The sequence below is a fragment of the Trematomus bernacchii genome, unplaced genomic scaffold (genome assembly GCF_902827165.1).
Source record: "Trematomus bernacchii unplaced genomic scaffold, fTreBer1.1, whole genome shotgun sequence".
Classification (NCBI taxonomy): domain Eukaryota; kingdom Metazoa; phylum Chordata; class Actinopteri; order Perciformes; family Nototheniidae; genus Trematomus; species Trematomus bernacchii.
This window is the reverse complement of record NW_022987720.1, coordinates 4,027,440-4,042,934: the sequence shown is the minus strand read 5'-3', so window position 1 is coordinate 4,042,934 and position 15,495 is coordinate 4,027,440. Positions and strand designations below refer to the sequence as shown.

General features: G+C 40.2%; 1 protein-coding gene across 1 annotated transcript in view; it reads left to right on the top strand.

The window, feature by feature from the left end:
• The window catches only part of usta (uronyl 2-sulfotransferase a), a 49,619-nt gene extending 34,257 nt beyond the window's left edge, over positions 1 to 15,362 (top strand). The window contains exons 3-8 of the mRNA XM_034144013.1: positions 521 to 676; positions 6,257 to 6,336; positions 6,433 to 6,586; positions 12,614 to 12,711; positions 12,828 to 12,985; positions 13,581 to 15,362. Of these exons, the coding sequence (XP_033999904.1) occupies positions 521 to 676; positions 6,257 to 6,336; positions 6,433 to 6,586; positions 12,614 to 12,711; positions 12,828 to 12,985; positions 13,581 to 13,873 (939 nt within the window). The 3' untranslated portion in view covers positions 13,874 to 15,362. The remainder of the gene's footprint in view (positions 1 to 520; positions 677 to 6,256; positions 6,337 to 6,432; positions 6,587 to 12,613; positions 12,712 to 12,827; positions 12,986 to 13,580) is intronic.
• Positions 15,363 to 15,495: the final 133 nt, after the last annotated feature.

Here is a 15,495-nt window from a genome sequence, read left to right as displayed (position 1 = left end):
GTGAAAATGAAACCATTCATGCCTTCTTTGTGTGTGTGTGTGTGTGTGTGTGTGTGTGTGTGTGTGTGTGTGTGTGTGTGTGTGTGTGTGGTGTGTGTGTGTGGTGTGTGTGTGTGTGTGTGTGTGTGTGTGTGTGTGTGTGTGTGTGTGTGTGTGTGTGTGTGTGTGTGTGTGTGTGTGTGTGTGTGGGTGTGTGTGTGTGTGTGAAAATGAACACAGTGCAGGGTCAATTGAGTCTAGCCCCAGGGAGGGTAGATGTGAGAAACAGCAGGTCAAAGGTCGCAGGACTACAGGCTAGAGAATCCAGTCAGAGCTTGATGATTTTCCTTGGTTTTCTTATTTTTTCTCCTCATATCAATTCAACAGTTTGTCATTATGTCTTAACATACTTGTGAAAACAATAGGTTGCCTAACACCAGTGAAAGTAACATACATCAAGAAATTCAATATATAGTTTGTATCAATTGTTTATATACCTTTTTGTATTCTCTCCCTTTATATTGCGGTTGTGTGTTTGCAGGTGCTCCCGTTCCCCAGCCAGGTGGTCTATAACCGTGTGGGGAAGTGCGGCAGCCGGACGGTGGTCATCCTGCTGAGATTACTGGCTGAGAAACACCACTTCAACCTTGTCTCCTCTGACATCCACAATAAAACACGCCTCACGAAACATGAGCAGGTAAGAGAAAAGAGATGATGGAGCAGTAGAGGATGGATTCAAGGGTCAGAGGTTTAATTGTATTTATAATTTATATTTTGTATGGTTGACATGAGTTATTGTTGCACTTTCAGTTAACTGTAGAACATCCTCAGTTTATGGTAACACTTACTCTATGTGGAAATAGCTTAATGGATTTCTCGTTTGCACTTACTGTAACTGTGTGGTCACTGTGAATGTACATGTAACAGCAGCAGAGGCTTCTGTCTTTCATTCCTTGTGAGAACAAGGCTGAATCATCATTTCCTAGAATGTCCCGAGGACATGAGGGTTGGCTTTTACTGAGGAAAAACTGCTTTCATTTAAAAAACCGCAGCCTTTCAAGACATTAAGAAAAGCTGACCAGTGCCAGTGATTAATGGGTAAAGGGGAATGCCTACACAATCTTCTTCCCATTACTTTTTCCACTTACGTGACAAAAATAAAACAAATAAATAATGTAAATAACGATTTCCGACTGCATTAGGACATGATTTACTGAGCAATGCATGTTTTGATTAACATTGTAGTTCCAAAGCCCTCATTTTGAAGGGATAGAGCATCAACTGTACTAAAGTTGAATTAAGCAATTATCCAGTGGTGGAAAGAGCATTCAGACGCTAAAGTGCTGATACCACAAAGTAAACATTTCCTACTACAAGTCAATATATTAACATTTACATTTTGACATAGGTCGAAGCACAGAGGTTCCAATAGCAAAATGCAATGTTATTGTAAATCTACCCCTTATAAACAATGGTTGATTTTAGACTTAAATATTATTACAGTAACTGGTATGATAATATCACCAGCACGTGGTTTTCTGTTAATGTGTTATGTTTTTTTCGTTTTTTTATACATTGAGAAATCTAAACTTGTTGTTGAGGAAAGATGAATTTCACTACGTAACATACTGTCAAAATAGTTATTAAAATAAAAAGGACAATATTTTCCCTAGAAATGTTGTCATATTTATATATTTACCAAATAAGTACAGCTATTGGGTGTTTCACTACTGAAGTTTTACCACCATGCTCCAAAGAAGCTGCTCTCTAGTTGACCTTTGACTCTCCCTTGACTTTCAGCAGCAGTAAGTGAATGCATAAATCTAGATCCTAAGAAGCAGCATTCGCTTCCTCGAAGGCAATTCTGCTTATTGCGTTTTTCCACTAGGGCAATGTTTCTTTTAGTCATATTCCTGAGAAAATGACATACATCTGTTTGTGTAGGAGTATTGCGGCAATGACTCACATCCTCATATGACGTTATTGACAGCATCCTTTAGGGAAAAGCTACTGCTAACCACTTTTGAATTGTCAGCAGATGCTAAATATGTAATATAACTGACCAATGTGATGTAAATGTTAGGCCTGTATTGAAACGGCTGCTTGTTTGTCCATTCATCAAACCCTGAAACGCTTGCTGCAAACACAGTGGCAGAACACTATTAGACTCATTCATTCTCTGGACATAAAACATCTCTGTGAATGGACCCAAGCAATGCTCCTCGGAAACAGTGTGTGCATTCCAGTGTCTGTCTAAGAGTGTGCGTATGTGCTTGTGTTTATGTGTGATTCTGTAAAGTGTAGCTCCGTCTTTGTGTGTTTGTTTGTGTGTGTACTTCTGTGTGTTGACCTATGCAGATCCAGACGTGCGTCGCCTAAGTTTAGAGATGCTGGTCTCATCAGTTGTGGTTCTGGCTCAAGGCTGCAGTTTCTTGGACCGTTTTTTCCTCCTGGCTCTCCTAGAAGTCCGCTAATGGGTTTGCCCGGGCTTGATGCCTTGTGTGTGGGTTGCCAAAAAGTGAAGGTGCCTTTTTTTGTCTGGAACTTTGCGGAGCTTTTGCAGATTTGTGGCGTACAGTGACGCATCTATCCCTTTCAGTACAGGGGGAACAAGCTCAGTGGGAGAGAGAGGTTTGAGACATTTCCTGGGAAGAGAAAAATCTTCCTTAAAAACATCCAGACAGCTTCTCTATTGTAAGTGTGTCTGCGTTTATGTGGGATCCTGTTTCCTCCCACTTACCAAAAACATTAACCAGCACACATTTGCTCTTCAGCTGTGAACCTGTGTGTCTGCATCACAAAGCCGCAGATACGCAAACACCGAAATGTAACTGGCCCAAGTACAAACAAAGATTGTAAACAGTAATTCCCTACTAGCATCTCCCCTGCTACACTCAAAGCAACAATTTGCCTTTGGTTATTTACACATAGTTGGATTTGGCTCAAGAAGAAATTGAAGTTTGGTTAGTGCTCTTTTTTTCTTATTGAGAAGTTATTTTAGAGTCTATCCCTTTTTTTTTCTCTATAAAGACTTTTTCATTAAGACACTAAATCTTTGACAATTCTGTACACTTATAATGTCTGGCCCAAGTATTTATCTATTCCTCAGGAGTTGATCATTTAGTCTTCTTTAATATTTACTGTAAACGTGATAAATATTGACAAATTAAATATATTTGAATGCAGATCTGTTGTAGCCTACAGTGGTTTTTGGTTCTTCCCCTGATGAGCCCGGTGTGGGCGCCACTGGCTCAGGAGGGAGGGGGGCTGGGGGGGCTGGGGTCGGGGAGGTTGCAGGTATGCCTGGAATCTCAGACTGTCCTCCACTTTCCCTCTGTCTCCCTGCAGCTCTCCCTGGTAAACGAGAGGGGGTCTGGCCAGACAGACCAGAGGGGTGGGTCAGAAAATGTACACACACACATACACAAAACTCAACCAAATGTGCCAAATGTGTTTAGGGTCTGCACATCAACCAGGGTGTGGGGGAGGGGGCATCAGGAGGTAAGCTGTGGGCTAATTGGTCTGGACGAGCAGTTTGCGGAAAATGTACTTTTTTTATGTCCAATTGAAAAAGATGAATAGAGACATATCATGCAGGAGGCAACTGTAGTGGTGATTTCTAAAGCTAATGAAAGTTTGTGGAGGAAGGTAGAAGCAAAGTGAGTGGAAATGTACTGAGTTTATAGAGAAGAGGGAGGGTGTTAAACCCAAATCTGACTGGGGCCTCAGATTAACTTCTCTGTGTACATAAATAAGTATACATATTACTGTTGCTGTCCAAACAGTCTTGCAGTGACGTAACAGGAGCCTATACATAGTGTATGACAGCAGGACATTCAAACAGGACATTCAGTTCCTTAGAAGATTGCTAAAACGGGACAATCTCCAATCGACAGTATGTTTAAAATCTGTCGGTCAGTGCAAAGAAGAGCCACCTCTTCAACCTCAGACAAATTACCTCAATCAATTAATCTTTTCTCTTATTGAGTTTGCTGCCACTGCACCCGTCTCCTCTAAAGCAAACAGACTTATGAAATTGAATGTCCCATCGCTGAACCAATAAAGTGGATTCAGTTTTAAGGAAGGCTTCATTGGTAGTGTTTGGGCTTCACTTGTCAGGGAATCACCTAGAAATCAACTGCAATGCACAAGTTAAACATAGTCTATTCTAATAGTGAACTCCTAACAATGCAAACTCTACTACGGCAACAAACAAAATCAAAAACATGGGGAGTGTGGACGTCACAAAGACTGTGTCAAGTTATCATTGAATTTATTTCTGGCAGAAGGCCCCTTGCTTTTTCCAGATCTCTAAACTGTTCGATGTGTTCTGCATCAAGGTCCCAATCGCTGAATTACAGAGCCAGACCTCTGCATCCAGTTTGTGCATTTTAGCATACCAACTTTTAGCTCAAAGCGCAGCTGTTTTGTTAGCTTCACAGACAAAACCAGGTCTTCTGAAATGCTTTTAGACAGTACCTGTGAAGGGAATCCTAGACACTATTTGTATAGAGGCCCTTTACAGCATCTGAATCAATGTGTGTATTTGAGAACTGTATGTACTACAGCTGCTGATGAAAACACTTTTTCTTCATGTGTATGCATTCTTTCCCCCGGTCTCCAGTTTTGATTTGCCTTTCCCCTGTGGGTTACTGTCTTTGTAGCAGAAGGACTCATTGCATTCTCCATGTGCAGTGTTCAGCTGTTGTTCATTATTCCTTTGTGTTTACCCTCTTAAACTTGCCATTTTCATGCAGAGACAATTTATTTGTTATCCATGTGTTTGTCAGTGTAACCGAATTCAGCTGCTGTTAGTTGGCCGGCCTTGCCTCTCGCTCTTTTAATCTTCATCTCTGGATCCCCTTGATGACAAAGCACAAACCCATCACTGTGAATATCCGGCTTTAATTCACATTAGCAGTACCTCTGGCATGGTTGTGTGTTCCAATTAGCAAAATGATTAGTGTTTTCTAAAAGAATCCAGTGTGGGATCTTGTCCTTGTCTCTGCAGCACTGTTTGTTGGTGGAGAGGCCTGTAACAATAACATGGCATGACGGGAATAGGGTGAAACAAATTGTTGACTGTTGCATTGCTTACTGGCAGGAGGATAGAAGCGTCTGGCAACAACATGTGCCACAGAGGTTAAAGCGACACATTGCTTTCTGTCTCTCAGCAGAGGAGTTTTCCAAGGACAAAGACGGCAGTACAGTGGAATATGTCATTACAGAATGGGGAGATAAAGGGATTGTTTTCATAATTAAAAAGGGCAAGTGGTTCACAGGACATTTTATATTTGGGGAAATCCAAAACTCTGATCTCTTTAAACTTCTAGCACTTACACAGTCTGTAACTGTCTGTCTTAATATCTTGAGTTTGGCAGAAGTCCACCAAAAACACTTCAGTACTATTTTTAATTGAATGAGTATGCTTTTTAAATATCAAGACATTCTTGTGTCAGTCAATTTCCAAAATGTGTATCATTATAAAGTGATTTATTTCCGAAATAAGACAAATTGTGTTGTGCAATGTTTGCTAACAAAAAACGTAGAAAGTCTCTAATTTCCACCATACTTGGATATCTGGAGATCACAAACACACTTATTACAATATGGAGCTGTTTTTGAGAGGAATTAATCAAAATGGTGTTTCAATTGCACGGCCTTCAGTCAAAGATCTAATGTAAGATCTTCCCTGGATCTGGAACTACTGGGACGTCTCCAAGTTGAATTGTTGGCTTCTGTGAGCCTGCCTCTCCATGGAAAGCCTTCAGGATGTTTTTTTTAATCTGTCAAAGCAGCAGAGGAAGATGAAGACGCTTGAAATGATTGCACTAATAATGTTGGCTTTCCTGTCCATAAAATGACGAAGGGGATTTATGGTATTAAACCTTTTTAGATAAACACAGAAGTTGAGTCAAGGTGGAGGTAGAAAACCAGGTGGACCCACATCTGAAGTGCATTTTAATTATGCTCAGTTCCAATCTGGAATGGTAACTCTTGGTTACATGTGACAATACCTGCAGATTCTGTCTATTAACATAACATTTAGTTTATAATGAAGCCTCTATCAATATAATATTTACCCAGTTTCTTCTTCAAGTCTGTTTTGAGTTTCAGGAGCTTGCTAGGCTTTTGATTATTGTCTAATTATGCAATAATTGTTTGATTTGCACCATGACGTTATGGACAGGCTTTTCATTAGACCGCAACTCGTCTTGGATGAATGCCCCGATTTATGTTGACATGTCAAATTAACAGGCTTCTTTTTTGTCCCCAGGTTGATCTCATGAAAAACATCAGTAATATCCCACAGCCATTCCTCTACACACGGCATGTTCACTTCCTCAACTTTACCAGGTACAATGGTGCACCAATATACCATGATGTTTTACAGCAGCAGTTTGTTGTTATTGTTTAAAGGTCTTAACTTACTCTTTTATTTGTCTTTGTAAGGTTCAGGATAGAGCAGCCGGTCTATATCAACATAATCCGGGACCCTATCAACCGGTTCCTCTCAAACTACTTCTTCCGTCGCTTTGGTGACTGGAGGGGTGAGCAGAACCACCTCATCCGAACTCCAGGGATGAAAGATGATGAGAGATACCTGGTGAGAATTTTGTTTATGAGTTCTTATTTCTGGCTTGAAAATCAAAGCAATTTTACTCAGCATAAAGTTCTACCCGCGAGCTGTATTTCATCATTTTATAGATGTGTGTATCGTGGAGTAAATGAGTGTCTTAGATTTAATCTTTTTTTCACAGAGTGGATTTATTTCTCTCTTAAAAAAGAATGCCTAGATACACATATTTGAGTTGTGTAATCTTCGCCAATTATGTCTTAGAACTTTTAATGGTTCAATAACTAAAACTTGTTATACATTTGTAATGATAGGACCGTGTTCCTGCGTGAGGTGCACCACTTTTCATTCATGAGAACTACTTCTGCCTTCAGCTAGAGTTTCACACAAAGTGCAGTGACGCAGGAACACGGGACTGTTGATTAATTGTATTATTGGGGCTAAACCTTTTAACCTGCCTTGCAGATTGAAATACATTTTTATCTAGCACCAGCCACCTTTATTCTTTCTATTTCTGAGCAGCACTTCCTTGGCCAAAACAGTGTGTCAGATTTGTAATGAGTAGAAGGGTCAATGTCCCAAATGCTCCCCAAAATTGTAAAATAATTTGTTGTTACTTGGAGCAATAAACTACTTATAATTGAAGTAGCTCCAGAGAGGGTACCTAATAAACTGGGACCAGCACCCAATATAAACCCCTCAATATTATTTAAAAAGTTAAACCCTCCTTTCTAGCCACCTTTAATGGACCCATTGCTGCCCATTTACTGTCATATGGACATTAGCTAAATCAATGCTGATGTTTATGGTTTGAAATACTAAAGCATTTGCAGTATTTCACAGAGCTACAGAGTAACTTTATGACTTGAAGTCACTAGTTTGCCAACAACTGTGCTGTATCTGTTTTGGTTCCAGGCCAGATGGTTTCATAACCTTAAGCTCAGTTGAGACATGAAATGTTGTGAACTCATTTCTTATTCTGGTATGAGCTTTACACTAATTATGGAGACACGTAAGTCAAGGAGTGTTTGTTTGTAGACGTTGTACAGAGAGAGAGTGATGATACTGACTGTCATATAAAAACTCTGTTTAATCTTCCTCAAAAGATCGAACAGGAATGTGTACCTACTGACAGTCTACATTTCTGCGTTCGTTCATTCATTCAAGAAAATACTTATAAACCCGATGAACTGTCAGCCAGATGACGTGTTAGTTGAGTTTGAGATCTCTGTATTCTGTTATCTTCAGACAGACATCTTCTTCTTCTTTGTTCAAATATAAGAAAGAGAACATTTCTTCGATACAGTGATATATCAAAACCATACTCTTTGAAGATGTTTTACACGTGGTGTTGCTTGAGGCACGAAGGAAAAGTGTAAGGCCTCGGCAGCCTGAAGCAAACCCGATATTTAAATATGATTGTGATTCCAATTAGAGACCTGATGTTTTAAAACCACATCAGAAAGTTGATATCCCACATCTGCCTTGCAGAATTGTTTACCCCTGCAGCTGAATATTCATATATCACAGTACATGCCATTTGCAGCCTCACTTTAATTTTCATGTTGCCATTTTTAATTCTGTATGTGAGATTTAACTTCGGAGAACATCAGGTAGAGTTAGCAGTTAAGAGCTGGGTCTAATGTGAGGTGGGAAATACTGTACTACATTTGGGTTCAGCAGGCTGGCCAAAAAGGTTGGCAAGCAAGTCAAAACAATAATTAAATCAATACTATTTTAACATTTTTATAACAAATTAGTATCCAGGTACAAACACAGGTAGTCATTTATCCCACAGACCTTCATACTGTCAGGCCATACATAGAGGAAAATGTGAATGTCATTCTAACTTATGTCTGACTGGGTGTAATTAAGTATTGCACTGCTTTCCCCGGAGTTTTGGACCATGTGAGTTGAGTTATTAAAGTATGCAGACCACGGGGGCCCCTTGCTACAGTTTGAGGGAAAGGGGAGGCTGTGCTGCTGCAGCCTGGCTTACCTGTGTGTGTGCGAGGACCAACTTTTGACCCTAAGAATTAAAAACTGACTCAAATGTTCCAGAGTGATGACAATTTGCTGTTGTTCACTTTTTAGTTTGAGTTGCTTTAATACAGTATGTAATGTGTGGCCTTGAGTCAGTAAAGGCTAATGTAAGTCTTGTTTCCTTCCACATGACGTATATTCAGCTTCAACTTTATTTCCTGGAAATGTTCAGAACTGAGATTTGCTGTATACCAACTGCATAGATATTATATTAATGTATCTCGCTTTGCAATGCTTTGCGTTTTTTAACCAACTAACATTGTTAATATGTTGTTGTTAGTATTATTTATTTGTAACACCTGTCCAGCATAGTTACTAAACGCTAGCTTACCTAAGCATCTAAAACAGTATGCAGCTATGTGGTTAATCAAATGTATAACACCTTTTTATAATGTGGCTTACGGAGAGCTGGCGGGGCTCCACCTGAAAAATCAACAACCCTAATCAATGGATTTCATTATAATTCTCTCTTGATTTAATATTGAAATCCAAAAAAGTTTGATAAAAACGTTTTTGTGTGCTGTGTCCAGATTCTAGGCCAGGAAATGAATGTGTCTCGCAAGTACAGCATTTCAAATATCTGTGTGTGTATCAGCGTGAGTGCCTTGCTATGTCAACACTCTGAGTTGGGACTAGTCTTGGATACGTCCCCTGCCTGCTGTACATTAGCCCTGCGCTGGGTGTGTGAGAGGTGTCAATGAAAGAACACTGTCAGTGTGCTCGCCGGGGCCAAGGGAACCTGATGCACGTGTTACTGAGACATTCCTGTGGTCGGCTTGGATTTTCCGTCAGTCCCCCACACCCCTTTTTACACACACACACATACACTATATAAAGGCATGCACTGGACACCTGAACGCGGGGTGCACATGCATGGAATTGAGCACACGCACTGACTGTCAGTTAGGAGTCAAATGACGAGGTGGGTTTTAAAGAGATTGATCTGGTCAGAGTGTGTATTTATATTCGGCTATCAAATTATAAGAAGGAGCCGTTGAGAGGCTTTGCTCTACCACAAATGCAAAATGTCTATTAGGTAATTCAGTGTCTCAAATGAACCTAGAAAATACAGGTAAGTTCTCATAGTTTAAAATACTAGATGTTCTCACAGCGTTTGAAAATCATCTGCTCTGAGTTAATCGGACATTTACAATGACACATGCAAACCGTCAAATATAAAAGGCTTTAGAGGCTTTATTAGAACCATCATGCCCTGGCATGTCTTGACATTAGAAAACAGTAGGGTGGCGTATCTTTCACAGTGTTGATGCCTAAGGTGCAACTGAAAGATTAATTATACTGATAAAATTGATCAGGGGTTGTTTATCAAGCATGGGTTTTTTGTTGTACAGAAAAGTATCTTAATGACTTTTTTTGTCATTAAGATTTTGTCATTTGTCAAGAGTTAAAAGTAATTAACTTAGTCATTGCAGGTTTAAATGTTATTTGACCCAGGTGTAATACTCCCATGCTCCCTGATGAATACTGTGGCGACCTGCCCCATGGGAGAGGTTCACATCATCAATTACTCCTGATTTAATTCATGCATACATTCTTTTCAGTGAAACAGGAGGCCGCCGTAGAGATTAGGGCCTATTTTTCTACACTTTCTGTGACTGCTCAGTTGGCTTAATCCACAGTGGGAATGGGAACAATGAGTCTGAGTGTGCACACAGGAGCTCTCTTCGAAATACTAATGGGTCCTCAAAAGAGAGTGTGTATTGTCTGTCGGCTGTGTGTGTGTGTGTGTGTGTGTGTGTGTGTGTGTGTGTGTGTGTGTGTGTGTGTGTGTGTGTGTGTGTGTGTGTGTGTGTGTGTGTGCGCGCGCGCGTATATGATTGTGCGCACTTGTATATGAATGAGTTGTGGCTGCATTCCCAGAGGTCCCCTAAATACTAAGGCATAAGGGTCCTGTATCAAGTGTCGGAGCAAAGTGGACGGGGGACTTCCTGGCTAGGTGCCATATGTGTTGTGGAATGGCGTCACACATGTCACTTCCTGTCCGCCTTTCTCTGTTTTTTTTTTTCTGGCGTTCACTTTTTTGTCCTATGTTGTTACTGTTTATATTACGGCAAATTATTATTATTTTTGGGAGCTTTTGTGCTTTGTTGCATTACAGCCAAGTGTTGGGGGGGCCTGTATAGAGTCCCATTATATTTTTATTGGCATGGCGTGGCGAGTGTGTGTAAAATATAACAGTGTTGCATATGAGTTCAAGTTAGTTCTTGCATCAACTGTAACTTTTCTTTTGAAATCTCTGCATGGGGTTTATAGTTTCCCACACAAGTTATATAGTATTGAGAAACTGTAACACTCATCACTGATAGGAAACTGTCAAGGCAAGGAGATATACTCATAATTGATAACACATGATGACACTGTCGTTCTTTGAATAATAAAACATGAAAAAGGCAACAAATTCTCCTTGAAGTTATGAATCAAAGAAAAGCAAGCAAAAGATTTCACAAGTCCGGAAACAGCCCACACTCTAACAATAGTGCACGTTTGAACTGTTTTCTAAAGGTTCCTCTTGGATGTGTTGTTCTTTGGTGAGCTTCCAGTGGTTCGCTCCACAATAAGTCATGTTCCTGGTGCATTGTGCAGCTCAGTCATAAAGTTTGAAACAAACCCTGCAGCCACTCGGTGAATCACACACTATGCAGCACTGCATTGAGCTGCAAGGAAAAATAAACTGACCAAGTGCATAATTTATGTCATCCCAGTTTATGTAGATAGACTTTTTCTTGCTCTTCCTGTCATCACTACCTCTTTGGAAGCTGAGAGAATGATGAGATTGAGAGTGATAAGAGAAATCACAAGGCTATCTTTTACCTTGTCTAACTGTTAAGCTCATACACACATGATGGTCAGTGGGGTGTTTTTGACCCTCACATCTCACCCTTAACAGCAGACAGAGAACTCTGGGAAAGTCTGGGCCTCCGGTCCCGTCTGACCCAACTTCTTCTCTGTGATGGAGCATTTTGGTCTCCGTGTTGGCAGTTAAATACGCAGTTTCAGACTTATCAGAGTGTAGACAAGCTTTGACAAAATCTCTACGCTTTAAATATGTGTCCACGTTTACTGTAGATCCCATCCTCTTTTTCTCTACCTGTCAACACTCTTTGCCTCATGCATATAGCCTGGTGCTACCGCATGTGCGTTTGAGAACACATGTGGCATGTCCGCGTGTGCGTGTGCGTGCGTGTGTGAGTCATGCTTCGTGGAGTGTTTTGTTGCTTGGGACCTGTTGCCATCCATAAAGCTTACGTCACCTGACACGGATTTGACTTCTAGTTCCATAGAACTGAGTGGCTGGCCTGCTCCACTCCTGCATGTGTGTTTTTAATCTGTCCTCTGTGTTTTCCCCCCTCATTATTTAATAGCTACCACATTTAGACAAAGGGGTGTTCTAAATGTCCCAACTGTGATCTAACCTTATTAGTGACAGGTTTAAGTTCATCATTGCTTGATTACAACATAAAAACAGACTATCATTACTATCTGATTCTATATTGCTTATATTTCATTAACATATATTTATTTTTAAAGCGAGCACTCTTTCATGCTCAACTATATGTGTTCTAATCTGAGCAGCTAGGGTGAAGGAGCAGAGTTTATCTTTGATCTCAGGATGTGGTTTTGCAGCACTTCTATGACGATCACTATCAGCGGATTCACAGCAGTGCTGGTGATGGGCTCCCTCTAGTGGCAAAAATATAACACTACAAATATGTTTAAGATTCTTCTACGCCTGCACCTCGGCAAACTATGAAGAAATAAGTACTGTTTTGCCTGCGCCTAGGCCATTAAACCTAACTGACAACATATAGTGCTTAAGGGTTTAGCTCACTTGAATCTAATGCACCAGCACTTACAGTGGTTTGGCCTCTTTAAAGCAAATGTAGCTGCATGTATCTTTGTGGTTTATTGCACTCTAAGTCACTTTAGATCAAAGTGTAAGTTAAATGAAACATAATGTAAAATGATGATTGTCATGTGTTTGTCTGCTTTCAGGATATCAATGTGTGCATTCTAGAGAATTACCCAGAGTGCTCTAATCCCAGAGTCTTCTACATTATTCCATACTTCTGTGGACAGCATCCTCAATGCAGGTATCTACAGACTCTTAATATGGAGGACATGTTATTAAACGTGGCATGTAAATCTGCTCTGTTATTGTACTTGTTTGTCTGTCTCTTACTCGTGATTTTTCCTCTCTCTCCACCAGGGAGCCGGGGGTATGGGCTCTGGAGAGGGCCAAACAGAATGTGCAGGAGAACTACCTGCTTGTTGGTATCCTGGAGGAGCTGGAGGATGTTCTGCTCCTGTTGGAGAGGCTCTTACCTCATTACTTTACTGGAGTGCTCAGCATCTACAAGAGCCCTGGTAGGACACAATCAAAAAACATATGTTGATGTATCATATTGGTACCTGTTTGTGGCGGCTATATTCCCATAATACGGCCGCTCTGAGGCTAAACTTCGCTCATTGATGTGACCCGTATAAATAATAAAGTCTGTACTGAACTCAACGTTTTAAGGATATTTAATATTGTAAATCAAAACAATAAACAAACAGAATCATACGGTCAACAAAAGATATCAGAGCTAAGCTCATCCCCATTGTCATGCTACTAAACATCCACATACACCAGGTGCCCTAAATACCATTAACCACACCCATGTGACAATTACCGGAAACAACCTATTACAAGTGTGTGTGGTGTAAATATATTGTTTAAAAATAAATAAATAATGGAGACAAGTGTGTGTGGTGTTAACAAATAAGGAAGATAATATAACTAAACACAGGCTACCACAGCATTTTGGCTCCTACACTGTTGTTGCCTTTAAAAATTGAGGTTTTGCACATTGATCTCTTTTTAAATCATGATTTTGGTATTCCTTTTCTTTGACTGTATTGCTGTCAAATTGCATTAACCTGACTTCTTCTGGTTCTTTACTTCTTCTTCTTTCTGCAGACTATAAGAAGATGGGGAATATGACAGGCACAGTACGTAAACACACGCCCACTCTGGAGGCGCTGCAGGTGCTCTACCACCGCATGCGCTACGAGTATGAGTTCTACAACTTCATCCGAGACCAGTTCCATCTTATGAAGAAAAAGATCGGCCTCAAGTCCGTCTCCCAGCCCCCTGCCCACTCACCCTCTTTCCTCCGAGAGCTGGCCCTTCGAACCCCGGAGCCTCTGGATGAAGACGAGGAATTCGACACAGACCTGGAGGATGCCAACAGCTGGCTGGTCCATCCCTAAGAGCGGTGTGGCGAACAGTGGACGTAGCCAAAAGAAGCTATTTGGCTGGAGATAGCTGGAGGCAGCCTGAGGGCTAAGGGGGCATTCCCGTCCTTCAGCATTCCTAAGAAAAGTGATGTATGTTTAGGGGTGTATGGATTCTGACGCTCGTGTTTTTACGGGCTCTGCTTTCCATTGGCAATAGACTCCTTTCATAACAGGCTCAGCACTGAGGACTATAGGGTTGAGTAATTGGAAGGACAACATGCTCTATTTAAAAGTTGGACAGTGAGAACAATTGTTTAGCTCAATTTGCTTGACTCAAGTTTTGTTTGAACTTGAGCTTGTTTTTGAGCCCTTTTATGGTTAAAAAGAGAAGACATCATTGCTGTAATCTCCAGGAGAGATTATTTGAAGATGTGAAGGGCTAAATGTGTTGGGAAATATTCTTAGTGTTGGTTTACTGTAAGAAAGTACTTCCGAGACATAGCCTAAAAAAGAGGTTCATGCTTTTTTAAAAGGTGTGTGTCCTAACAGCTGGAATGAGAAATGGGATCCACGAATAAAATAGTACCAAAACCCTTTTATGTATATTAGTTGTCTCGGACTGTTGTAAGTGCCAAACCTCGCTAAGAGTTCCAATAACTGACAGGAAACCTTTGTGCACAGCTGTTGTGACATAAGTCAGTTGATATAGTATTGGTTAATAACAAAAAATTCAATTTGTAAGATATTATTAGGTATAAATGAGGGTTAGAAAGTAAGCACTCAATTATGAATTCAAAGAATTCAACTGTGTGTGCATGAATGATTGAGTTTGACCAACCAGCAGTGTATTTTAGCATAGATTTATTATTCGGGACAGGCGTTTGTTTCAGAGATAAACACTAAAAAGCATTTATGGAGCGCAGTGTTTTTAATCCAAAGTTTTAAAGATTGAGTTTGCCAAATATCAGTGTTTCTACTGCGATGCATTACTAAACTGTATGAATATACTGTACTTTGTCTGAGGTGAAATTCTGCAGCATAATGAGCGGATTGGTCACAATACTGGATACTAATTTGCCTTTCATTTCAAATTGGATCATTGCTGTTTAAGGGTTGTTGTCTCTCTAAAACGTGTAATCCTCCAGCAGCTATCTAGAGTGCATGATGTACCAATCATCCAGAGAACAGTTGCCATAAGCTATTATGTTTCAGTCATCTACGTAGTTCACTATTCCATCCAAATCTCCATTGTCTGTACCTTTTCATTGTCCTGGTTTGTCTTCAGTGTTTCCTTTTTTGCCAGTTTAATTTATTATTTTGTATTCCTTTGCGTTCCAGACAAGATTCTCAGGAAGGAAAAAATATGTTTAATAACTTGATCATTTGTATCCTTGGTTTCTGGCGGCTCTGAAACTATTTTTTAATTTTTTAAGGTTTTCATATCAACAGCTGAAAACTTGTTAACAACTAATGCAGTTCATTATTTTACAGTCTTCAAAATAAATGTCTTCTAACTATTGCAGCTAGTGTCTACACTTTACTTACTTACTTACTTACTTTACTACTTTGTATGAAGAAGTTTGTGATGGCCTCTTCACCGGATCAGGAATGCTGCAACGTATCTCATCCTCAACCTTCCATAAACCTCCGATACT